The sequence below is a fragment of the Cyprinus carpio genome, chromosome B15 (assembly GCF_018340385.1).
Source record: "Cyprinus carpio isolate SPL01 chromosome B15, ASM1834038v1, whole genome shotgun sequence".
Taxonomy (NCBI): domain Eukaryota; kingdom Metazoa; phylum Chordata; class Actinopteri; order Cypriniformes; family Cyprinidae; genus Cyprinus; species Cyprinus carpio.
Window position 1 is genome coordinate 15,130,760 of NC_056611.1, and position 27,114 is coordinate 15,157,873.

Consider the following 27,114-nt stretch of genomic DNA (forward strand, 5'->3'; position numbering starts at 1 on the left):
TATTTGTACCTAAATAAAACCTGCATAGTGTAATTCTGATTGAGCCATTGTATTACCACACCTTTATTTTTAGTTAGAAAAAAAAATATTTTGCTGTGATATCATGAAATTTTGTATGGGTGTGTCTAAAAGGAAGGGCGTGAAGAAAAAGAATGTCACATTTTTCTAAATGCTAAGTAAAAGGAAGTAGTGTCTTTACAGACAAATAAATAAACATGTACAGTATAGATAAAGTTGCATTAGTGCTAAATAGTGAATGTCAGTTAACAGACATTTAGCAAAGGCGGAACCATATTGTTTTAGTGCAGCAAAAACCGGCTTACAGTTTAAGAGGACGATCGCAGTATTAAACTGTTCTTTAGACAGGATTTCACTGTTAGTCTCAGCATGCCCAACATCAAGGCATATTTAGCGCGTAATTATTGACGTATTTAATTGCGTTTTATTTAGAATCACATACATTAAAACTAAATCGTCTATGCATTTATTAAACATTTACACTTCTAAAGTCAACCTAGCGTACTTTCAGTTTCGGTGGCACCTCCATGCAGCGCAGTTGTTTCTACGACTCGTGAGCTCATCAGATCGGAGTCCAGCCCAATCACGCGGCGGTATAAAACACACAGGACTGTACTCCACTCACTCGGTCGATGTTCTGCTACGCTGCGGGACTGCAGAGGACGGATACAGTTAACCTATTCATGTAAAGTCATTTCAGCTGGAAGTGGAAGGAGACTCGGATCTCAGCGTTTTATTATTGTACTGGTTTACCTTGGAGCTGTGGCAGATGAAAACAAACTGACTCATTCTGCATAATGATTAAGCGTGAATGTGCAATTCTGTCTAAGGACGTCTTAAATTACTCTCTCCAGAAATGTTTGATGAGGTAGGTCTGTGCTTCAGATTGTTGCAGTTTTAAAAATGTCTCTTATTGTCTATTAAGTCAGTGTTTTATGAACAAGCCTAATTTTTACTAGGCCTTTAAAATGAACATAATTGATCAGAATAGGCCTGGGTAAATAATAATATAAATAAAATATTGTTGGATCTTTTCAAGGCATGTTCCTTGTGATTCTCTAATTCTGTATTTGTTTCTTCCCTCTCTGTATTTGTTTTTAGATTACAGGCAAGCAGAATGTATCTTCAGCCATGTGCTCTTTATTGTGTATCTACAAATAAAAGCCAAACCCTAAGGTGGGGGAAATGTAGCCACTCAAAACGCCCCATCTCTTCCTAGGTCTGATGACAGATGTGTTTATGAGGGAGAGCTGGATATTTGATATGAGGACAGATTTACTCCACTATTCCATGCGTTTTACTTCATTACTTCTGTATCTGCTGATCATGTTGACAAGACAGATCAAGTGTCACTCAGAATGCAGCAAAGAGAGCGTGGAGATAGTGAAAAGGATCACAAGGGAGCTGAGCCAAGTGGTACCTTATTATTTAGTACTGTTTTTTTATTTTAAAATAAAATCTGTATAGTTTGATCTTACTCTGCTTTTGTTTAAGGTGTGGTTTCTCTTGTAACAGAAAAATGATAGCATGCTGTACACTCCAACTCTAGCAGATTATGAGGTATGTGATTTTACTCGCAATCTTTAGTTATCAGTATATGATTTGAATATGCTGCCAAAAATAATTTGCCTGAAGGGGCCTTTGAATCTTTGGCCTTTGATAATGTATTATTTACTCATTCTGATAACTGAACGGTTAAATTTAATTGCTTAAAAACTGGAGGCAAGATGAAGTGCTTTTGATAAATTGCATTAATATGAAGGCTAAATGTTTACTGAATAATATTGAAGGCAGTGATGTTGACGGTCTGGGCTCATAGATTTTTGTGAAGAACAGCTGGGATATTTTTGTGCTTTGTTTAATCATTTGTTGACCTTTAGTTTACACCCAGTTGTAACTGGCACTCATTCTTGCACTCATTCACTGATGGGTTTCAGAAAGCTTCTAACATTAGCTTCAGAACCATTTTGGGTTGTGTAATTTGTTTAACTAACTACATACAAAGCACAGATGTCATCACAATTCATCACAAAGTGTTATGACAATTAATATAAATAACAAAAAAAAAATCAAAGTAATTCAGATTCACAGAAAGTGTTTTTTCCGTATTTTTAATATAATTAATGAGTATACAATTAAAAGAGTAGCAGCTATGTAATATTTTAAACATGGCTTAGTCAGGGACTGGCACTCATCAATCAAGCCATCAAGGCCATTTAATTCATTTTGGCCGGACAGATGACAAAATTCTATAGTCATTATTTAATAATGTGATTGGGTGCAAGTTATGAATAAAAAGTTGGGATTTGGGATTTAAGTTTTAGAGTAATAATAGTATCCTCTTTCATTGATGGTGAAAGGCATCCAACAAATGAACTTTCATAAACTGCCAAGAAAATTTAGATAAAGAGTAACCTTTTTTTAGAATGATCTGAAGTCAAACTATTACGCTTCAGAGATTTCTTTTCACATTTAACACATTAACAATTTCTTTAGTACATATTTCTTCTCCAATCTCTACCCACTGCTTTCTTGAGCTAGTAAAGGCTCCCATAGCTTGCACAATAGCTTACACACAGCGCAAGCCTGATTTTGTGAGTTGTATGTGCGGCGGCCTTTTTCTCCAGGTTCACACATACTCCGTTTGCAGTGCGCATGCAGTCCATGTGTGGTATGTAAGCAGTGCAGAAGCAGCACAGACTGTGATCCGTGGCAGTTTACTACAAACATAACATTTATCCATCATTTTGATTTCAAATCCAAACATTGTTACTTTAAATGCTTTTTCAGCATTGTGATTCTTTTTTTACACAGTGCAGTAGCTAATACAATCTTTCATAGACATGTTTAAACACAATAAATATAAGAAACGCATTATTCAATGCTTTTTACTTTTGCATTTACTTCTAGATTGATATATTAACTTGCTCAAGCAAGTGGCAAAACATTTAAACTACTTTTCTTACATTATCACAAACATTCTAAATGAAAACTAACCATTGACAGAAACAGTCAGCTCTACTGCCTTTTCTTTTTCATTTAATTCTTTATTACAAGCAATCCTGCGGTTCATAAAGAACTTTGTTTTCCTACCTCGACGAGTGCCATCTATTATTGCGTTGTTTATGTAAAACTGCTATTTTCCTTTAATAAAACATTATAAATAATCAAAAGCTTAGTTGTTAACAAAAATATAATGAAACTTTTCTAACTGTTTTTTTTTTTTTTTTTTTAGCTTTTCTAATGAGTTAAAAATGTATTTATTCTAAACTTACTAAGACGCGGAACGGCCGTAGGCCTATCTCTTTACTACTACAACAAAAGGGAGATTTTTCAGAAGCGCACTTCAGCTTGCCCTAAGCATGCAAGTCAAACAAGGGTGGAAAAGGTACAGTTGCCAGATGAGCTTCAGTAGAACAACAGTGAATTGAAGTATGATGAGATGTTATTACTGTATATGTCAGTAAAACAAACTTTCCTGTCCTGTCCCGTTTTATCGCGCTCACGGTACACTCTCTTCAACTCTGTTCGCGAACATGACACTCACATTCTAGATCACTTAATCATAAATAACCCGCACAAGAAACTACAACCAACCATCATCAATTGACCATATGCACGATTACTTCCTGGTTTTAAATAGGCCAGCTCAGTCATTTCCGGTCAACTGTACTGTGCCTAAGGGAAGCGCCATTTGCTTGGTTTCTCTACATAATCCATTCACAATTTGGAGAAAAGTTTTGTTTGTCTAAGATGACCAAATGTCCACGTATACCATTACAGGAATGATGAACACGAATTTTGAACTTACGTGAGAGAATCCGTTAAAGGGATACTCCATCCCAAAATGAAAATTTGTCATTAATCACTTACCCTCATGTCGTTCCAAACCCGTTAAAGCTTCGTTCGTCTTCGGAACACAATTTAAGATATTTTGGATGAAAACAGGGAGGCTTGAGACTTATTTGGCATAGACTGCCAAATAAATACCAGTGTCAAGGTCCATGAAAGTATGAAAAGCATCATCAGAATAGTCCATCTGCCATCAGTGATTCAACCATAACGTTATGACGCGACGAGAATACTTTTTGTACACGAAGAAAACAAAAATAACGACTTTATTCAACTTTTCCTCTCCTCTGTGTCTCTCCAAATTAGCGTAGTGCCATTTTGGCAAATCTGAGCTGTACGCAGATGGCTTATGCTCTTCTGTAAGCCATCTCAAAATTCTCTAGGCTATGGCACATATAAAATGAGCTTCACCAGAAGATTACGACCTGGCTTATCTTTATCCGGAAGTTCTAAAATGAGCTTCACCAGAAGATTACGAGCTGGCTTATCTTTATCTGGAAGTTCTAAAATGAGCTTTACCGGAAGATTAAGAGCTAGCTTATCTTTATCCGGAATTTCTAAATAGCGTTCCGTGCATACGGTCAATTAAGTCATGAAATTACCAAAATGCCGATTAAAGCTGCAAAACTGTGCATGCATGTCTCTTAAATGCATGTACTGAAATATTTTGCAATTCGTGATCACAATAGGGTGCAAGACAATATGTAATTTTTTATTTGTAATTTAATGGACAAGTAGGCTAAATGTGAGCACAGTGCAGTTGTACTAGAAAATATGCACTCATTTTTCGTTAATCTGTAAAAGCACGAAAATGAAACCATATTTAAATGCATAAAATAACTAATTTTACATTGTTGACTTCTGCCCCTTTTCAAATCATTGCAGAATGAAAAGATAACTTTTTTTTACTTTTCTTTGTACAGAGCTCAATTAAGGTATGAGTAAAACTGTTGCAATGAATTTATATTGACAACTACTAGAATGTTAAACATTGACTGTTTACTTTTTCAGAGTTCATTGATTATACAAAATTCAGTTAAGGTTGACTAAACTTTGAACTACAGTCAGGTCCATAAATATTGGGACATTGACACAATTCTAATCTTTTTGGCTCTATACACCACCACAATGGATTTGAAATGAAACAAACAAGATGTGCTTTGACTGCAGACTTTCAGCTTTAATTTGAGGGTATTTACATCCAAATCAGGTGAACGGTGTAGGAATTACAACAGTTTGTATATGTGCCTCCCACTTTTTAAGGGACCAAAAGTAATGGGACAGATTAACAATCATAAATCAAACTTTCACTTTTTAATATTTGGTTGCAAATCCTTTGCAGTCAATTACAGCGTGAAGTCTGGAAAGCATAGACATCACCAGACGCTGGTTTTCATCCCTGGTGATGCTCTGCCAGGCCTCTACTGCAACTGTCTTCAGTTCCTGCTTGTTCTTGGGGCATTTTCCCTTAAGTTTTGTCTTCAGCAAATGAAATGCATGCTCGATCGGATTCAGGTCAGGTGATTGACTTGGCCATTGCATAACATTCCACTTCTTTCCCTTAAAAAACTCTTGGTTGCTTTCGCAGTATGCTTCGGGTCATTGTCCATCTGCACTGTGAAGCGCCGTCCAATGAGTTCTGAAGCATTTGGCTGAATATGAGCAGATAATATTGCTTGAAACACTTCAGAATTGATCCTGCTGCTTTTGTCAGCAGTCACCTCATCAATGAATACAAAAGAACCAGTTCCATTGGCAGCCATACATGCCCACGCCATGACACTACCACCACCGTGCTTCACTGATGAGGTGGTATGCTTTGGATCATGAGCAGTTCCTTTCCTTCTCCATACTCTTCTCTTTCCATCACTCTGGTACAAGTTGATCTTTGTCTCATCTGTCCATAGGATGTTGTTCCAGAACTCTGAAGGCTTTTTTTAGATGTTGTTTGGCAAACTCTAATCTGGCCTTCCTGTTTTTGAGGCTCACCAGTGGTTTACATCTTGTGGTGAACCCTCTGTATTCACTCTGGTGAAGTCTTCTCCTGATTGTTGACTTTGACACACATACACCTACCTCCTGGAGAGTGTTCTTGATCTGGCCAACTGTTGTGAAGGGTGTCATCCACCACAGTTGTTTTCCGTGGTCTTCCGGATCTTTTGGTGTTGCTGAGCTCACCGGTGCGTTCTTTCTTTTTAAGAATGTTCCAAACAGTTGATTTGGCCACACCTAATGTTTTTGCTATCTCTCTGATGGGTTTGTTTTTGTTTTTTTTCAGCCTAATGATGGCTTGCTTCACTGATAGTGACAGCTCTTTGGATCTCATATTGAGAGTTGACAGCAACAGATTCCAAATGCAAATAGCACATTTGAAATGAACTCTGGACCTTTTACCTGCTCCTTGTAAATGGGATAATGAGGGAATAACACACACCTGGCATTGGAACAGCTGAGGAGCCAATTGTCCCATTACTTTTGGTCCCTTAAAAAGTGGGAGGCACATATATAAACTGTTGTAATTCCTACACCGTTCACCTGATTTGGATGTAAATACCCTCAAATTAAAGCTGAAAATCTGCAGTTAAAGCACATCTTGTTCGTTTCATTTTAAATCCATTGTGGTGGTGTATAGCGCCAAAAAGATTAGAATTGTGTCGATGTCCCAATATTTATGGACCTGACTGTATGTAGTTACCTGCATGTCTCATCCATGAGTAGGCCTGTGCAATGATGAAGAACAAGATTTTGGGGGTGTTTATACCCAGAACCACGCTGACTGAGCAATAAAGCTATAGTGAGCCCTTTTATTAGGTAATACAAAAATAATATATAAATAATCATATTCACTCAGTATTACTTGATCTAATTCACAGCTATCTCAATTACAAATAAGTACAAATTAATTGTATTCAGTTGTGCTTCAGACACTAAAACAGTTCAATACATTATTGTCAAATACATTTTTATATTGAAATAAATGAAGATTTCGGTGCCACCGCAGACTGTTTGCTGGCCCCTTTGGCCACCCCTATGAAAACTGGCTCCGCCACTGCCTACAAGGGAAATGTGATTAATCTCTATTGCCCCAAAAAACAAACAAACAAAAAAACACCTGTTTGTCAATGGGCGTTTGATTTACATTTGAGAGAAACTAAGATTATAAACAAGGATACAAACTAGCCACCTTTCGCTGAAAATGCCGTTTTCAATTCAAAATAGGCCATCTGTGTGATTTAAGTAATTAAATTTTTAAATGCTATAATGGTGATTGTATAATGTCTAAATATAAAACCTTTAGCAAAACATGTGAAAAGAACTATATTCCAGAGTGGAAATGGTAAATGAGACAAAAGATGATCCTCCGCTGCCATCTAGTGGTCATAGTGGGAATCATAATATTCAATTTAAAAGTATTTATTTTTCTACCAGGTGAAATATATTGGCTGAAACTTCCACTTAGTATGGCAAATTTTCCATGAATTATCTCTATAAGTAAAAATGAAAAAAAAAAAAAAAAATTCCAGATGTTCTTTAAAGTAAATTTTACTTACGGTGTGCAAAAATATATGCAACTGCAAAAAAGCTGCGACTGGTGGGAATGTGATTGACAAATTGCATCACAAATGACTTCTAAAAGCCAACATTTGATCTTTCAAATAAGAAATATTAACAAAAATCTGTTTTATTTTAATCAGATTTCCAAACAACTACAAAGGTGGTTGCGACTGTGCTTGTGAAAATGTGATTTCATGTGTTTTTTCATGTTCTGTCTACAAAAAAAAAAAAAAAAAAAAAAAAAAAAAGGAAGAAAGATTTGAATATGCAAAAAAGTTCTATGTGAGTGACACTGGTGCATTTACATTAGAAAACACATCTAATTATCGTAGGATTTTGGGATTTCAATTACTGTATTTATGACAGAAACTTTCACTATTTAGGATCGGGCCTCTATGATTAAAAACTCTAAAAAAAAAAAAAAAAAAAAAAAAATCACTCCAAGGCAAAAATGAAAAAGCCTTTATTCACATGGCTTTACATTAAAATCAACACACAAGTGCACAGACGCAAAGGGAAGAAGGATAAAAAGGTTACAACAGAGAGATTCTTTCTGGATCTATACATTAAAGGCAACTCATTTGCCAGGATTAAATGTGGATTTCCCCCCCCCCCCTTTTTTGTAATTTTTTTAATCTATGTTGTACTTTATGATATTATCTTGAGATTTATGTATTTTTTCTCTCTCTTCTTCTGTTCTTCTTCTTCATTTGTGATTTACAAAGTTGTGACAGTTCTGTTTTTGCTTTGACATTATGGTGTATGGAGTGTAGATATATGTGGGGAAAAAAGTGGTTTAACATAAGGCTGCAACATAACAAAACATGGAAAAAAATTAAGGGTTTTGAATACTTTTGCAAGGCATATATATATATATATATATATATATATACATATACATACATACATACATACATACATACATACATACATGTATGTGTGTGTGTGTGTGTGTGTGTATATGTATCCTGTTTATCTTTCACATATATAGTGTATTTTGGCTGAAATGTCTGTGCATTCAAGCCTCATCGCTGTCACAGTCTATTAATTGTTGTCATCTCCTTTAGCAGAACTGCTCCAAGTCCACGCTTAAGTGCTTTGAATTGGAAGTGAACGTTTTGTTTGTTGAAATCCAGAGTGCGGCTAAATCTCAGTCTAGGCGCCTATTAAGGATCCTCAAGACGCTGACACATCAGGTGAGTTCAATATCTGCAAGACATTTAGGATGATCCAGTAATGGTATTTACAGAAATATTTGAAACGGCTTGTAATGACTTCAAGGCTAGCAAGAAAGCAGAGATCACAGATCCACAAGGAAACGTTTCAAATATATGAATTCAAAAACAATTTGTTACATTACAATACTATTCTTTTGATTATTCAACAGTTATTGAAAAATTGTCATTAAAAGTAAGGTTAAAAAGAGGTTTTCATAGGACTCACACACATACACGTGAACAATATTAAAAACACTTAAAAAGTAGTAAACAGACAGTAAGTTGTTTGTTATAAGTGGTGTGCACAGAGATATTTTTATTTTGTGTTGTGTTTTACACGTGTTTAACAACTTAAATAACAAACTTTTTTTTTTTCACTCAAGAGGGCATTAAAGTGCATACAGTAATATGGGTTACACTGTTTTTAAAGTCTCTAGTAAATGTATTTACTGCTCATGTTTTTGTTTTTACTAATGGATGAAGTGAAATTATTTGCATTACACTTCTATGGACTAGAGTACAGGTATAGTTTGTATAAGTTTGTAAACAAAGTTTGAAGTTGGCTTGAGAAAGCCTGTAGCCAAAAAAGAAAATTTAAAGTAGTTTTAAAGGGGACATCGGATGCAAAATTCACTTTTGCATAGTGTTTGCATTTACACTCACCTAAAGGATTATTAGGAACACCATACTAATACTGTGTTTGACCCCCTTTCGCCTTCAGAACTGCCTTAATTCTATGTGGCATTGATTCAACAAGGTGCTGAAAGCATTCTTTAGAAATGTTGGCCCATATTGATATAGGATAGCATCTTGCAGTTTATGGAGATTTGTTGGATGGCACATCCAGGGCACGAAGCTCCCGTTCCACCACATCCCAAAGATGCTCTATTGGGTTGAGATCTGGTGACTGTGGGGGCCATTTTAGTACAGTGAACTCATTGTCATGTTCAAGAAACCAATTTGAAATGATTCGAGCTTTGTGACATGGTGCATTATCCTGCTGGAAGTAGCCATCAGAGGATGGGTACATGGTGGTCATAAAGGGATGGACATGGTCAGAAACAATGCTCAGGTAGGCCGCCGTGGCATTTAAACGGTGCCCAATTGGCACTAAGGGGCCTAAAGTGTGCCAAGAAAACATCCCCCACACCATTACACCACCACCACCAGCCTGCACAGTGGTAACAAGGCATGATGGATCCATGTTCTCATTCTGTTTACGCCAAATTCTGACTCTACCATCTGAATGTCTCAACAGAAATCGAGACTCATCAGACCAGGCAACATTTTTTCCAGTCTTCAACTGTCCAATTTTGGTGAGCTCGTGCAAATTGTAGTCTCTTTTTCCTATTTGTAGTGGAGATGAGTGGTACCCCGGTGGGGTCTTCTGCTGTTGTAGCCCATCCGCCTCAAGGTTGTCCGTGTTGTGGCTTCACAAATGCTTTGCTGCATACCTCGGTTGTAACAAGTGGTTATTTCAGTCAAAGTTGCTCTTCTATCAGCTTGAATCAGTCGGCCCATTCTCCTCTGACCTCTAGCATCAACAAGGCATTTTCGTCCACAGGACTGCTGCATACTGGATGTTTTTCCCTTTTCACACCATTCTTTTTAAACCCTAGAAATGGTTGTGCGTGAAAATCCCAGTAACTGAGCAGATTGTGAAATACTCAGACCGGCCCGTCTGGCACCAACAACCATGCCACGCTCAAAATTGCTTAAATCACGCTTTCTTTCCCATTCTGACATTCAGTTTGGAGTTCAGGAGATTGTCTTGACCAGGACCACACCCCTAAATGCATTGAAGCAACTGCAATGTGATTGGTTGATTAGATAATTGCATTAATGAGAAATTGAACAGGTGTTCCTAATAATCCTTTAGGTGAGTGTAAATGCGTTTTAGCAGTATGTGGACACAGCTACCCTACAATGATAAAAATCCATTCACTCTATTTTTTTAATCCCTAAAAATCCTAAACAGTCTCAATTATTGATGGCCCCGCCCACAACCGCTGACGGATTGTCCTACCATTTTCTCCACGCACGAGCAGCTGTAGCAACAACAGTGTCTTGTAAGCAATGTGGGTGTTTTACAGTTGGATGTAAATGTACATGAGTTAGCAAATTAAATTGAATCTAGTTTCAGTTTCGTTTCGTTCCATCAGCAGGAGGAGTTAATGAGACAAGATAGCGGCACCATCATGAATCAGTTTCAAGTCACTCCACCAAAAAAAAAAAAAAAAAACCTTTAAAGTAGATGACTGGCTGAAATGGATAAAACGTTTCCAATGATTTCCTATTGCTTCTGGCTTGGAGACACAGGCAGATGAAAATCAAGTGAATGCCAAGTGAAAAAAAAATGACTTTATTCAACAATTTGTCTCCTCCGTGTCACCCTAGCGCCATTTTGGAGAGTATCCACTAAACGCAAATAGCGTATGTTGTTCTGTGTGAGCCGAACCACGCGGATACCTTGTTTTCATTCGAATCAAAGCACAAACAATGTAGAAAACATTTGCATTGGCATCTTTCTTTAATTTCTCTGATTCATGAGTGAAGGTGGTTCCATAGTCATAAGACACGTACACGTGTTTAATAAACAACACCATGTCAAATTTCAACCTGATACACTGCTGAAATTGAGGCTAATGGTGAGCAACTCCTTAACTCCCCAAAAATAACTCTTTAATTAAACTCCACATAAGACTTTGCTCACAGTTGATTTCAGTTTGATGTTAGCAGGTTGCCAAGCTAAAAAAAACATAATAATCGAACAAGCAACTATTAAAAATAATGCTCCTCACTTTGACACTGTAAGTTAAATAAAAATATGTATTAATGAGAATCACACATGTACACATTATAGAACTAAAAAAGGACAAGGAATAAAATGCTGTTTCTGATTTTGTGAATCAGGATTCCTTCTAGAATGCTTTATCTTCAAGACTGTGCACTAACCTTACATAATACCATATTAAGTTGCAGGACAAAAGGAATCCATGTCCAGACTGTGAGTTCTATCAAGAAAAAAGTTCCAGAACTTTTTTGGAAACCTTAGAAAATGTTTTACAACGGATGAATGCTGAAAAAAGCTGTGGTCCAAAGAAGAATAAGAGACATTTAGAGAACATTATGAAAAAAACGCACATTAAAAACATGATCTGAAGGAGCAGATTCCTGTGGATTCCTGAAGCAGTTCTGGAGAAGTTTCTGAATGTCAAAACAGACACCATATACTAAGCTACAGTACCTACAGTACGTATCCATCTGTACATGAACATGAAAATATATATTTTCTTAAATAAATGACTTATGGAATATTTGTTACAATAGTATGTTTTGACAACAAACTAAACCCATGCCATGACCACTTTTTGTTGACCATTACCTTTCCTATAAATTATAGCTGTGTAGCTAATAATACAAGTATAATACAAGAATTGCTGTAGCATATTCTTCTGCATAGAATAATTAGTTATCTTGATTATAATACTGTAATATATCTAAAGTGAAGATTTAACTAGTCAAAGGAACCAAAGTCATGAGCCTGGGCCAAAAAATTAATTAAAAAATCTGAAGACAAGTTCATTGAACCAATGTTTGAGTTATTAAAGTTATTAAATTGACAATAATAAGTGTTACACATTATTGGCTATTTAAAGGGATACCTCATCCCAAAATGAAAATTTTGTCATTAATCACTTACTCCCATGTCGTTCCAAACCCGTAAAAGCTTTGTTCATCTTCGGAACATAATTTAAGATTTTTTGGCCTGTGACTGTCCCGTAGACTGCCAAATAAATAACAAGGTCAAGGGCCAGGAAAGTATGAAAAGCATCGTCAGAATGCTCCATCTGCCATCAGTGATTCAACCGTAATGTTATGAAGCAACGAGAATACTTTTTGTACATGAAGAAAACAAAAATAACGACTTTATTCAACAATTCCTCTCCTCTGTGTCTCTCTAAATCAGCGTAGCGCCATTTTGGCAAATCTGAGCTGTACGCAGATGGCGTACGCTCTTCTGTATCAGCCGCGCCACAAGGATACATTTTTTATGTGTATTTACGCTTTTGTTTGAAAGCAAATAATGCATTGTGCAGCGCGGCTGACACAGAATAGCGTACGCAGTTCACGAGTTCAGCTCAGATTACCCAAAATGGTGCTACGCTGATTTGGAGAGACACAGAGGAGAGGAATTGTTGAATAAAGTCGTTATTTTTGTTTTCTTCGTGTACAAAAAGTATTCTTGTCGTTTCATAACATTACAGTTGAATCACTGATTGGCAGATGGAGCATTCTGACGATGCTTTTCATATTTTCCTGGACCTTGAGTCTCAAGCCTACCGGTTTTCATCCAAAATATCTTAAATTGTGTTCCGAAGACAAGGGAAGCTTTTATGGGTTTGGAACGAAATGGGGGTAAGTGATTAATGACAAAATTTTATTTTGGGATGGGGCAACTCTTTAATGACTTGCAATATTGGCAAATAAAGTTATACTCATTTGCTGCTGTGTAACTTTGGAAAGAAAATGCATCTGATTCATTTTATGAAAGCTCATTCTAAAACCAGTTGCTATAACTGTGCTCTGCTTACAACACTGACAAACATGTCCTTTGATTTGGGTAGGGTTTTTACCCTATGATTATCAGTGTCTTCAAATGTCTGGACATATTTTATTTAGGCTGCTCTTTCAGACACCAGCATCTAAGGTATGTTTTATATGACCTTGAATGCCTTTGTGTGATTATCTGCAGTTCAGATGTTGTGATTATGTGCACATAATTATGTAAAGCAACTTCTGTCTGCAGAATATTTGATACGCTATGATTGGATACTCCAAATATAACAATGATTCATGTCCACAAGCAAAACTTTATAAGGTTGCTGTAAAATGAAATGTTTCAGGACAATAATAATTATAATTTACTGCAATTTGACCTTTACAGTTGGTCTATAACTTTGCGGAGAACATATGATCAAACTACTTTAAATGTATATCAATAGGAAAGCTTAACTGTTCAGCATACATTTACAATGCTAGATGTTTAGAAATTGTTGGGATGTTTTACACCATTGTTCTACGTTGTGACATTAAAGGAATTTGATAGCCTTCAGGTATTTCAGTGGCATGTTAACATGTTAGACTTTGGCACTCCTTCCAAAAATAATGTTTTATATAACCTGCTGAAATGTTTTATTGCATTTATAATGGTGTACAATAAAAAGAAAACACTTTTATGAGCTGTTGTATTTCCGATTCATTTTCCTTCCTTTTTTTTAATTTCTTAAAGCTGCAGTCCGTAAGTTTTGCCTATTTGTCGTCATCTCTGTTTGAAAACCTGGAATCGCAGCTGTTGGAATTATCTTCCTTGCGTGGGTTGTGCGCCGGTGTTCTGACAATTTGTGCTATACTCGCTCACTCGTTCCAGTGGGTGGAGTTTATGTGAATATTCATTAGTTCCGCTATTGTGGGCATGTCCTTGCAAATGAATGGAACTGAAAATATTAGTGCAAGCTTCTTAAATCGCTACTTGTTTAATGAATTATTCGAAAAGGTAATGACGTTTCAGTGTTAAGCATTAAAGCATTAACTGCAAGAGTGTCAAAACAATGCATAGTTTGTGTAATATGATATATCGTCCAAACTGTTTTGCCTGACTGATTACAGGTTACTTGGAAATGCACAGAACAGGCTTTCTTCAGCTTTCCTTATCCTGTTTGCAATTGGCTAAAAAGGAAATTATATATATATATAATATATATATATATATATATATATATATATATATATATATATATATATATATATATATATATATAATCCGTTAACAGTTTTATGATAAGCTATTAAATCCTTATAATCAAATGATGATAAACTTAATCTTTGTGAATAAGTGACGTTATTGAAATTGAAGAGCGATGCTTTAGCTCCATCCCTAATCCTGACAGTCTCAGACTTGTCAAAGTCCTCACTGTACATATTGTGCTCATAACACAATTTAGTTTATGATGTAAACTACAATATAAGTTAAAACTTAATAAGAATTCATTTAAACTTTGTTTTCTTATAAAGTCTCAGCTTTCACAGCTAACTAGTGATATCGCTAGCTATTAATAGTCTGACACTGGTGGCTAATTAAGCTGTCAACATAATGTTAAAAACGATTTAAAAACATCCAGAAACAACTGTTCAGTCTTACCTGTGAAAGATAATACCCCGAGATCTGTTTTTATTATTGTGCGACGGTTTGTAGATGCCCAGGCTGCCAACGAGTCTTGAATGTTTTCCTCTGTCCCGATATGAGAGTTATGGAGTGTTGCCCGCTCCAATATGGCGGCGACGTTGACGTGCGGACGAGCGGCCAGTGAGGCTTCTAGGTATTTTGATATTTATGGAGTGTTGCCCGCTCCAATATGGCGGCGACGTTGACGTGCGGACGAGCGGCCAGTTCATGCTGGCATGATCAAACACAGAGCATAACAGGCTAAGATTCTTCTTCAGCTAGCTTACACATCCCGTTTTAACTACTGCATTGCTATTGCCACCTAGGGGAAAATTCTAATATAAAGCGAAAACCTTCCCCATGCTACTACATTCTCCCCCCCCTTAAGCTTTTACAACAACAGTACACTTCTTGAAAAAAAAACATTTTTTTTTTTTTTTTTTTTTTGAGTCCTTTAAATAACGAGGCTTGGATACAGGTCTCGAGACGACCTTCGTACCACGGCAGTCGAGGGATTGTGACTGCATTGGAGTACCTGGAGTTTTGAATATCCAGCCCTGATGTTTTGGCCTGTTCTAAAACAGGCCTTGCCACACCCTCAGTGTCTGCTTCTGGAACCAAACAGCTTTCCTCCAGAATGGAACTCTCTGGTGCTGCAAAAGCTGCAGCTGCCGATTCAGTAACGGCTGGTTCCCTAGTTCCATAGGTTCCATAATCTCTGGTTCGCCAAATCCTTGTCTTCCGAACTTGCCAATATCTGGTCAACATGTTGCCTGCGTACAATGTTTAAACGTCTCCTAGCATGACCTTGTAGGAGACAGGACCTGTGATCTTGGCAATGAACCCCAGGAATCCACTTAGTCCATGACTATAAAAGATGATCACGGCGTCTCCCTCCTGGAAACTCCTCCCTAAACCTTGCTTGTCATGCTGTTTCTTTTGAATGCACTGCTTCCGTTCCACCTTCCTTCTGCTGGGTCCGGACAGAATTAGGTCTAAGGTCGATCTCAACTTCCTGCCTTGTAACATTTCAGAGTAGTGGGACTGTGGTGTAATGCGGTAAACCTAACAGCTCTTGACACTTTAGTGATCAGGGCTTCCGGCACCCGCCTTCTTCATCATTGACTTAATGATCTGCGGACTGCGCGCGTCAGCACAACCATTGGAGGAAGCATGATTAAGCAGAGTAATGTGTTCAATTCCATTTTTCTGCATAAACTCTCTGAATTCGGCACTCACAAAACATGACCCGTTATCGGACACAATTGTTTCTGGAATTCCTTGATTGCTAAAACTCTTCCGGAGACACTCAATCGGTAATGGCTGAAGTTGAGGTTGTTACAGGATAAACATCCATCCATTTTTGGAATGAGCGTCCATCAGGATCAAAAACAGGGTGTCCCATGAATGGTCCCCCATAATAATCAATGTGTAACCTTTGCATGGTTTGCTCGGCCAACTCCCAAGGATGAAGTGGTGCGTGGAGCTGGTGAATTACGGTGTTTCTTGGCATACAACACATCTTTTAACTACAGCTTCGATGTCGGCATCTAACTTGGGCCACCAGAAATAGCTTCGCGCTAATGCCTTCATTCTAGTGATGCCGATGTGACCGTGATGGAGTTGAGTTGCTGTATCAAGGCATCCCGGCCTGGTGGCGGCACCACTATGCGTGAACCCCACAGTACACACACCCATCCTGCACACTCAGCTCTGTTTTTCCTAACAGCATATGGTTGAAAGCTGTGTCCCAGTCTTGAGGCGGCCAACCATGTTGGACAAGCTGCGCCACTCTGGACAACCACAGGATCTGCCGGCAATCGGCCTCCATCTACTCATTGCAGCTGCCGAGACGAGGGTCACATTCTCCATCATCAGCACTCGTTCCTCCTGTCCTCTCTTGACAGCCTGTTGAGGAAGAGGGAGTCGACTCAACGCATCAGCATTGCTATGATGTTTCCCCCGGCTTGTAAAACCATCCCATCCTCGTCGCCAAATGTAGTATCCTGTGTACTCATATAAGGAAGACGGACAGCGAGGTAGCGCTTAGCCAAAAAGCTTTACTTCATGCTGGCATGATCAAACACAGAGCATAACAGGGCTGGCAGATTCTTCTTCAGCTAGCTCTACACATCCCGTTTTAACTACTGCACTGCTATTGCCACCTAGGGGAAAATTCTAATATAACAGCGAAAACCTTCCCCATATACTACAGTATGAGCTGATATTGTCTCCTAGGTGTATATTTTTCTTTTGACTGCGAGAACTTTACCATTTTTGTAAGATAAGACAGACACCAAAAGCGTGTAGTGTTGGGGGTTCCCCAGGACCAGGATTAGGAACCGCTGTCACAGGAGCGTGCATGCCTGCGGCGGTATGGCAAGCCTTTTTAACATAAATTGTTCCCAGCGTTACTCGTCGTAATTGCATTTTTACTAGTAACAATTCAATTAGAGAGCTGTACAATTTAATTCTTACTAGTAACAATGCAAATTAGAGAGCTCTCTAAAATCAATTTTTACTAGTTACAATTACAATTACAGAGCTCTGTGACTGAATTAGAGAGCTCTACAATTGCATTCTTACTAGTAAGAACTGAATTAGAGAGCTCTCTAATTCAGTATTTACTAGTAACAATTATGATTATAGAGCTCTCTAATTCAATTCTTACTAGTAAGAATTAAATTAGAGAGCTCTTTAATGGAATTTTTACTAGTAACAATTGAATTAGAGAGCTCTGCTATTGCATTGTTACTAGTAAGAAATAAATTAGAGAGCTCTACAATTCAATTCTTACTAGTAACAATACCAATTAGAGAGATCTCTATTTCAGTTCTTACTAGTCAAAATGCAATTACAGAGCTCTCTAATTCAATTCTTGCTAGTAAGAAATCTAGTTACAGAGCTCTACAATTGTATTCTTACTAGTAAAATCTTGTATTCAGTAGATGCAAAACAGATTTGCAACTACACCCAAGAAAGGTTTTGTTTTAATGTTTTATCACTTCATTAATTCACACCTTTATATTATTATTATTCCTTTATTCCAGACCCTTATCCATATCACAAAAATGAAAATAAAGAGTATAGTCTTGAAGATATCATCTCATTTTGGTGTTTATTATGCACTGTATCATGCATAGAGCTTTAAGCTACAAAAATAGGCCAGTTAATAACTTAATAGTCACTCTTGACAAAATATCTTTCTTTCTTTTTTCTTTTCTTTCCTTCTTTCTCTCTGTCTCTTTCTCTGTCACTTTTTGGTCAGACATTAGGCAATAATAATAATAATAATAATTGTGACATTATTTGGGGGGATTTTTTCGATAAGCTTAATTAGATGATATTTTGCTGAGTGTGATTTGTGCTGGAACCGTGTCTGGTTTTGGCCAGTATATGGCAGCATGACTCTGTCTTACTGAGTGATTAATTTAAAAACACAGATTCAAGTATGAAACCTGTTTCTCCGAGACATGTAACAGTTCTTCTCTGGCTTTGTTTGGAATCATTTGTGTTGGTGAAACAAAAACAGACAATACTGTGTCCAAAATGTAACTCACTTATATTAATTTCTTGGTTGTTGAACTGTATTAAATCAACATCACATTCACGATCATGCTCGTGCGCTGATATTCAGAAAACTGCACTTTTGCTTGTGACATTATTTAACTATATCAGATGTTATAAATATAAAATCAAATACTCATAAAGGGATATTTTTGCCCTCATAACTTTAATTATAGCGCCATTGTAACAGGCTTCATCATGCAGTAAATGCTTCTAGTAACAGAAACGCCTCAGCATTATTGTGTGAGTGGAAAATGCGAATAAAACCTTTGAAAAGCTTAACAAAAAACAGGTATTTTACAACCAATAATTAAATATGCATATTTCTGAGTATACATTTATATGCATGTTTTCTGTGGAAGTGTGAATTCACCTTTAAAAATAACTTTCAGTTGCTACATACTTATATTTCTTCTCTGTAAAGCATAATCATTTTACAATGATTTTAATCAATATGGCCTATAATAATATACTTAATAGATCAACAGAGCCTCAGCGCTGCTATTCGTCAAAAGCTGCTTGACTGAATAAGCTGCTTGGAAAAAAAAATTCACCCATTTCAACGGAAAAACTTATGTTTTGTGGCTGCCTTAAAATTTAAAGTTAACTCAACTTAAAAGTACAAGTCATTTCAACTCACTAAGTTAAATCTTGCCTAGTGCTGAATTGCTTTATTGAAGTTTATGACTTTACAATATTTGCCGTTTCAACTTAAGTTCAAAAGTTTTAACACAAATTTTCTAGTTATGATAATGTAAACTTTATTTTAGATACAGATAATATATATATATATATACTACAACATTTGTTTGAAACGTTTAAAATATATAAAAAAAAACCTGTTTATAAACAGGTTTTTAATATTCAGAACAGTACACAGCCTGCCTCTGCATGCTCATGTGTGAATGCCCAGTAGGCTGTATGTACTGTATACAACAAGGGCACAAAAGTAGCAAAAAACTGCCAAGAAACTGTCAAACAAAGCTGAAAATGTACTCATTCCTTTTGGCTAACAACCACTGAGACAAGCTTGGGAAAAAAGAAAAGAAAAAGAAAAACACACTTCTTGAACATTTAAAAGGTGAAAGGTGTCCTGCAGTGCACCATTGTAGTCTTTGTATTAGGAGGTCAGCTTGCATGTCCTTCTTGTGTATGAAGTGTCTCACTGAGCCTTTAAAATCAGAAAATAGAGTGAGAATTAATAATTGTTGGTTGTTGTTTATTCTATATACACTGACAGACTTCAATATACACACATTAATGAAGAAACACATTCAATATTTTGAATGACAAAAAAAGTGATGGTTTAAAGCAGAGGTGCTCTGAGGGTCACTGTCCTGCAGAGTTTAGCTCCATCCTTAATTAAATACATCTGAATCAGTTAACTAAGTTCTTACTAGGCTTTCCAGAAACTTCAAGGTAAGTTGTAGCTAAATTCTGCAGAAGAGTGGACATCCAGGAGCGAGTTTAGACACCTCTGGTTTAAAGGAACCTTTTTTTTGAAAATAATTGACCGCGGAAAGAGGGGGAATAAAGAACAATTTACAACAATATCCAAGGCTATCTTTACTTTAGGAGGAAAACGATCGATATGGTAGTCTTGGTTTTTCAGTAACATTAGACATTCTCAATTCAGTGAAATGAAGTTCGATCGTTAGCCTATAGAAGAATAAAAGCATTTATTTTGATAGATGGGCCATGTGATAGCTGTATTTGCTAAACCTCACTGATAAAAGAACAATAGCAAAACGATAATTTAAACAATTCATATGTCATACTGTGACATAAACAATGGTCCGCCACTGCTGCTCTTTGCCGCTGCAGGCATGCGTGCTCCCATGACTGGGGACACACTTTTTATCAGGGGAAACACAAAACCAATAAAACCCATTACAAACAAGGCATTTTTTTGCATCCAGTGGGGACATATTTATGGCCCGGTTTCACAAAACGGGGTTTAGCTTAAGCCAGGACTAGACCTAAGTTAAATTAAGATATTTAAGCAACTTTTACAAAAATGCCTGAGAAGAAAACATTACAGGTGTGCATCTTGACACAGAACAATGACACTGGTATATTTTAAGGTATGTCAGAGCAAGATATTTTTAGTTGAGACCGTTCAAACATGCATTTTAGTCTGGGACTAGCTTAAGCCTTGTCTGTGAAACCGGGGGATAGTCTTTTTATGTGTTGCATTGCATATCGCGGCGCGTAAACATAAAATCATGTCTGCATTTTTGATCAGAGAAACGACAAACAGCAAGTGCTACTCTACACTGCTCAAAACTCGCATTTGAATCATCAGTGGCAAATTCTTTAAATATGAAAACGTACTTACAGGCTGTGAGTCAGAAGTGCCAGACAGTCCTTGCAAAGTTGGAATTGCCCCACTTTATAGAAAAAGCCTTTGTGCACAGATGCATTGTAGACTACTCTCCCAGGTTCAGGAAACAGTCCTCCATAAAAAGCAGCAAATACTCCAGCATGGTCTTGTCAGTCATCTCTCCTTATTCTTTGACCTGGCTGTGATCAGTCAAATCTGACTCCTGCAGCTCTTTTTGGATGCAGGGTTGGCAAGTCTGCATTTTTTTCCACAGAATTGGGCTACTTTTAAACTGTTTTCATGGGTTGTTTTTCCCAAGTGGGTTAAAAGTTTGAAATATTGCATAAAATACATTTGACTGAAATGCCAGTATTGAAACATTTTGCGTTTAACCTGTGATAAAACTTTCATGGACTTTTTCATTAACTGTTCCATCCTGGTGGAATGACCTGCCCAACTCAATCCAAGCAGCTGAGTCCTTAATCATTTTCAAGAAACGGCTGAAAATATATCTCTTTTATCTTCATTTGACCTTCTAACTCTAGTACTCTCTATTCTATTTCTAGGCTACTTGTTTTATTTAAAAAGAAGAGAGACTTTAACACTAGCATTCTCTATTCTTTCACTATTCTTTCTACTTTATTTTCTTTTTATTTATTCTAAAAACAAAACAAGCAAAAAAAAAAAAAAAACTTTGCTACATACTGTTAAGCGAATCCCTGCCTCCTACCCACGAACCCTTGCCCCCTTCTGTCCTCTTTTTGGAAAACTAAAATATGGTCACCCTATTATTGTTATAGTTTATTCTCAAATTGTCAATGTTAATGTCAGGATTACGTGACTATAGTGTGTATAAGCGAGTAGATTTCAGTTTCTGTACAGTAATCTCTAATTGTCATATGACCACTCGAATTTCATATTAAGAAATTCTTTTAACCTAAGAAGTAAATTATGCTCCCTTCGAACTGGTTGTTTTTAAAATACAAATCTTGTGTTATCCCAGGCTGTCTGTAATTGGAAGCACATTTAAAACTGGAATATAATTTAATTTCAGTCACGTGTTTCATAAACACATAATCCTTTCTGGATTACAATCTGCCGTCAAAATGATAAATTTTATTATTTCAGCTGCTGTGAGAAAAGGTAAATGATCCTCCACCTGCAGGATCCTCACATGCGATACCCTACTAGCTGGGACAACTTCTTTATGTTTACAGACCTAATGATACAGCAGCATGTTCGAATTTCCCGCAAAAACTTACCCCTACCACTCAAATTAGAAAACATTATTATAAGATAACTGTTGTGAAACAGGCTAAAGTAAGGCAAGTTTTAAACACTGGCTGGTTATTTACTTGCTTAAATATTGATTTCAGATCATTTTTAACCAAAAAAAGTTATGGACTACAGCTTTAAGTTTTGTGTGTGTGTGTGTGTGTGTGTGTGTGTGTGTGTGTGTGTGTGTGTGTGTGTGTGTGTGATTTTGCAGTTTTATAGCAATAAACATTAACATCACAATTAGTTAGAATGTAGGCTACCATAAATTACAAGGTAGCAGATTGTAACAGATTTATGTTAATGTGTTACACATATATTATTTCTTTCATTTTTTGGTAATTAAAATGTTTAATTAGGCTATTAACAAAATGTGTTGCATCACAGTGAATTGTATGGGGAAGTAAAAATCTTCTGTATTTCCTGTAGTTTCTTTATTGCAAAAAAACAAAACAAAACAAAGAACAAGAAGAATCACATAAGATTCAAGATTCAAGATTTTTTATTTGTTACATACACGATTATATAGAGAATATATAACCAGCAGTGAAATGTGAGTCAGGTCCGCTCCATGGACAGTGCAGTTAGGGACTTTAAGCAACAGCTGCGAATGGAACGGCTACAGCGACCGGAAGTTTGCTGTCACACCGCCGTAGCCAAGAACGTAAAAATCACTAAGCAACGGTAAACAGGACAGCGCAACGCGGCATTAATTCATTTATTGAGATACAAAAAAATGTCATTTAAAAAAGCAAGAGAAGGATTGCTTTTGGCATTAAATGACAATCTTTTGTCGGAATTGGTTTTTTTAATATTGTATGATGTAAATAAGTCTAAAAACCTAGATTTACCATATAAGCAATACTTGCCTTTTAACCTTGATTACATGGAGGAAGACGAATGCCTAAATGAATTTTGTGTCAGAAAATGTGACCTACCAATTCTGGTAGATGTTCTCGGGATTCCCAATGAGATCGTTTGTGATCAGAGAAGTGTTGTGGGAGGAGTCGAGGCACTGTGTATGCTCCTTGGCTGGCATACCCTTGCCGGTACAGTGACATGATGCAAAGGTTTGGTCACCGACAAGTCCCAGTCCTGTGCATGGCCACAAACTCCGTGCTGGACTATATATATTCTGCACATCATCACAGGATAACGCAGTGGAATGTAAACATACTGAACCCTGTAGCATTGAGAAACTATGCTGACTGCATCCTCCAAATGGGAGCCCCTCTGGATAATTGCTTTGGGTTTATTGATGGCACTGTACGACCCATTGCCAGACCAGGTGTAACACAGAGGATCCTATATAATGGACACAAACGCATCCACAGTCTAAAATACCAGGCTGTAGCCATCCCTAATGGTTTGATTGCCCATCTGTACAGCCCTGTAGGTATGTCTGAATAATTTACTATCTATGGAAACATTGTCATTCCCTTTAAAATTTATAAAATAAAATAAATAAAAAAAATTATTTAAAAATATATTTTAACAGAGGGAAAGAAGCATGACTCTGGAATGCTGGCAGAATCTGGGCTGTTGGCATTGCTGCAACGTCATGCCATCTCTGTAGATGGCCATCCAATGTGTGTGTATGGGGACCCAGCATACCCACTGCGTGTGCATCTGCAAGCCCCATTTCCACATGTTCATCTCACCCCTCAAATGATGGAATACAACAAATGAATGAGTGAAGTCAGAGTGTCTGTGGAGTGGTTGTTTGGGGACATAGCAAACTACTTCAAGTTCATGGACTTCAAAAAGAATTTAAAAATTGGTTTGAGTAGTGTTGGAAAATTGTATGTTGTATCTGCTTTGTTAAGAAATGCACTAACTTGTCTGTACGGTAATCAGACATCGCAGTTTTTTAACTTGGATCCTCCACACATTCGTGACTATTTTTCATGAGGTAACACATACATGCAAAACTACACTGTGCTATGTAGGCCTATGTATATATAAATACATTTAAAAATAAAGATAAATAAATATAACATAGTATACAAACACAATATAAAACCAGAATTGTATTTAAAAAGAATGAGACATTTTATAATAACACATTTTTTATTTTATTATTAACAAAATTATAGTATACATACACAATATACATAAAGTAAAGTAATAAAGTATAGGCTACTAACAACATGTTATTAAAAATATGCTATTTTATGTTAACAGATTTTATATTTTATTATTAATAGAAGGATTTATACATTGAAATGTTTTATGAATGAAATCACAAATAAATGTTTTTAAATTGCAAAAGAATAATCATTTCTTTGACATATTTTCAATGAGGCTAAGTAATGCTTGCCCTTGCTGTTGCTGTTGCTGAAGTAGCATAGTCTGCATTGCCTGCATTTGCTGTTGCTGTTGTTGCATTAGTTGCATCATATCATTCATCTGCTTTTGTGTTTGTTGTGCTGCTTTTGCTTGCTCTTCAACCTGTATTTTTTTCAATTCCAATTCCTTTTCTCTTAGAACCCTCTCAGTCTGGCTTCTCTCCCTCAAAAACTCAATGGTGTCATTCCCACTCCTTCTCCTACGTTTGTTGTTTGTCCAGTCCTCTCCCTCTTCACTTAGCCTCCTGTTGGTCTGGCTAACCCTCTCCATGGCCTTCTTCCTTGCCTCTTCTGCTTTGGCCCTGTCCGTCTCTAACTTCCTCATACTCTCATCACTCCCTTTGTTTTCCTCAGCTGCTCTTTCTTTCTGTTATTTCTTCAATTAGTTCATCATGTTCTGTTATTTCTGCAGATGTTCCACTGCTCTTCTCGTCTTTATTGTTTCTGGCCTTGTATTTCGTCTGAATCAAGTTGAATCTCTCCCTCAGTGACCTCTGCATAACTCTGGATTTGGGTTCTTGAGAGCAATTCAGTGTGTCTGCTATACTTGACCAGGCCTTGCCCTTGTCAACACTGCCCTTTTTGTACCTGTATGGTTCTGTGAGCAGTATTTCTGTACAGAGAAGCACATCATGTTGCTCTTTCCACTCCATAGGGACTCTAATCAACAAGAAACATGAAGTAAATATAGCTAATTTTTGAAAAGTAAGTATAATTAACAGTCTTGATAGATAACTAATAAAAATAACTAATCCATTAATCTATTTCTAATCTGTTAATCTACTTTACCCAATTAAATATACATAAGTATAGCTATGAAAGAATGAAATGAATGTAAACAATAAAAATATAAGAATAAAATACAAAATAAAATGTATACTGTAGAATTAAATATAGAATAGAAAATAAATAAATAAATAATAAATATTAAGATACACAGGAATGTACAAGAGGCGAATGTGCAAACAGGTTGTGACACTGTCAATATGTCAATATGAGATAGAGAACGATGAATATCTTACTGATTAAGTGATTATTAAGTGGAGACATGTAGATGTTAAGAGGCTGGTTTTGAGTTTAGGAGCCTGATGGCATGGCGGAGGAAACCCCTCCCGAGTCTCTCAGTTTTTGGCATCAGGCTACGGAAGTGCTTACCGGATGGCAGCAAAGTGAAAATGCAGTTAAAGAGAGTGCGTGGTTGGAGTCCTTGATGATTTTAACAGCCCTGCTTTTGCAGCGTTGAAGTAGATGTCTTGCAGCGAGGGAAGAGCAGACCCTGAGATGCACTCAGCTAAGCACACAACTCTCTGCAGCACTTTGCAGTCTTGACTGGAGCTGTTCCCATACCACACTGAGTCAATACACTTTCTGTGGTCCCTGAATAGAAAGTTTTCAGAATTGCTGGTGAGACCCTGAATTTCCTCAGCTGTCGCAGATGGTACAGTCTTTGCCTGGCTTTCTTAACCTGTGTTTGATTGTGAGTAGTCCATGTCAGGTCCTCTAAGATGTTTACACCAAGGTACTTGAAGCTGCTCACCCTCTCCACAGGGGTCCCGCTGATCATAAGAGGAGTATAGAGATTGCTAATGTGTCGTCATCATGACGTATTCCCAGTGGTAAACGCAAAGCATTTTGGGAAACCGCGGCACAAACATAACGCGCCAGACTTCTATGCATGGAGGGAAGAACGCTATAAACTGGAATAGAAGTGGCGTAAAGCTTAAGAACCGAATATCCTTTTATCGTTTTCCAGCGTGGAAAAATAATAGTACAAGCCATGTTTCAGAGGTGACAAATAGTTGACGAATGGCATGGATAGCAGCAGTAAGGAGCCCAAGATTACCTACGATAACACTCCACCACACATGATGGTGTGTTCAAAGCATTTTCACAAAGGTAAGTTACAATTACTCTCTGTAAATGTTATGTTGTGGGCAAAAACCAGCGTGTTTTGTTTGACTTAACCAGACCATTAGCTTAAGTTACCAACGTACTAAAGCGTAACGTTAATCAGTTTTTAAATGTTGTACATCTAGGCTACATAGCAATTTATTTGTTGACTCTGTTTGCAGGCAAACCTGCCTATGAAATGTTGGAGTGTGATCCTGACTGGACCCCTTCTCTGTACCTCGGCCATACTGAGGTCAAAGCTACGAACACAGACGGTTTCAAGCCTTTTTGGAGAATTATATACCATGCTCACATCTAATATGTAAATGTTTATTGTTTTCCAAAAGATTTTGTAATGTCTCTTCTCACATGTAATGATTTTTTAGCCATGTCTGTAAATAAAAAATACACAAAGACCGAATGAAATTCTGCCTCCTTTATCTGTATTAAGGAAGAATTGTGCAAAATCAGTGTTCTTTTGTTTGCAAAACACAATTACATAACTTAAATAGTAGTAACAATCCAACTTAATTTCAGTTTCTTTACATATTTAACATGTGAAACACATTTAGATGAATACATTTACATTATTAAAAAGTCCATAGAAAACTTCGTGGGTGTATGCACTAACACTTAGTATCATGTAGTTGTAAATATATGGGTGCTGGAAGTTGGGCAACAGTTTGACGTCCCTTGACCAGTCGCTCTGCTCGTAAGGATCCAGTCTTTTGATTCCCTTTTTTTTCTCGTCATATCTCGTCTTTGCATTAGGATTTAGTTTTAGGCGGTATGGTACGACAATGTTTTCTTTAGTCCGCTGCATTTTGTACGATTATATTCTGT

The 27,114-nt window shown here is 36.9% G+C and overlaps 1 protein-coding gene across 2 annotated transcripts; it reads left to right on the forward strand.

Moving 5' to 3' along the window:
• Positions 1-117: 117 nt before the first annotated feature.
• Positions 118-12,431, forward strand: il15l (interleukin 15, like). 2 transcript variants are annotated; one of them, XM_042739408.1, is made up of 5 exons: positions 118-886; positions 1,120-1,434; positions 1,534-1,578; positions 8,493-8,621; positions 11,619-12,431. In XM_042739408.1, the coding sequence occupies exons 2-5, from the start codon at positions 1,243-1,245 to the stop codon at positions 11,802-11,804; spliced, it is 552 nt and encodes a 183-aa protein (XP_042595342.1). In that variant the 5' UTR covers positions 118-886; positions 1,120-1,242; the 3' UTR covers positions 11,805-12,431. The 2 variants fall into 2 exon arrangements, with proteins under 2 accessions (XP_042595342.1, XP_042595343.1); XM_042739409.1 differs by having other exon boundaries at positions 125-886; positions 8,496-8,621.
• Positions 12,432-27,114: the final 14,683 nt, after the last annotated feature.

Excerpts from the sequence above, each read along its gene's own strand:
- il15l (XM_042739408.1), top strand. The coding sequence starts at position 1,243 with ATGACAGATGTGTTTATGAGGGAGAGCTGGATATTTGATATGAGGACA. Across the intron at positions 1,435-1,533 it reads CAAGGGAGCTGAGCCAAGTG|AAAAATGATAGCATGCTGTA; the intron begins GTACCTTATTAT and ends CTCTTGTAACAG. Across the intron at positions 8,622-11,618 it reads TCAAGACGCTGACACATCAG|TTGCAGGACAAAAGGAATCC; the intron begins GTGAGTTCAATA and ends TACCATATTAAG.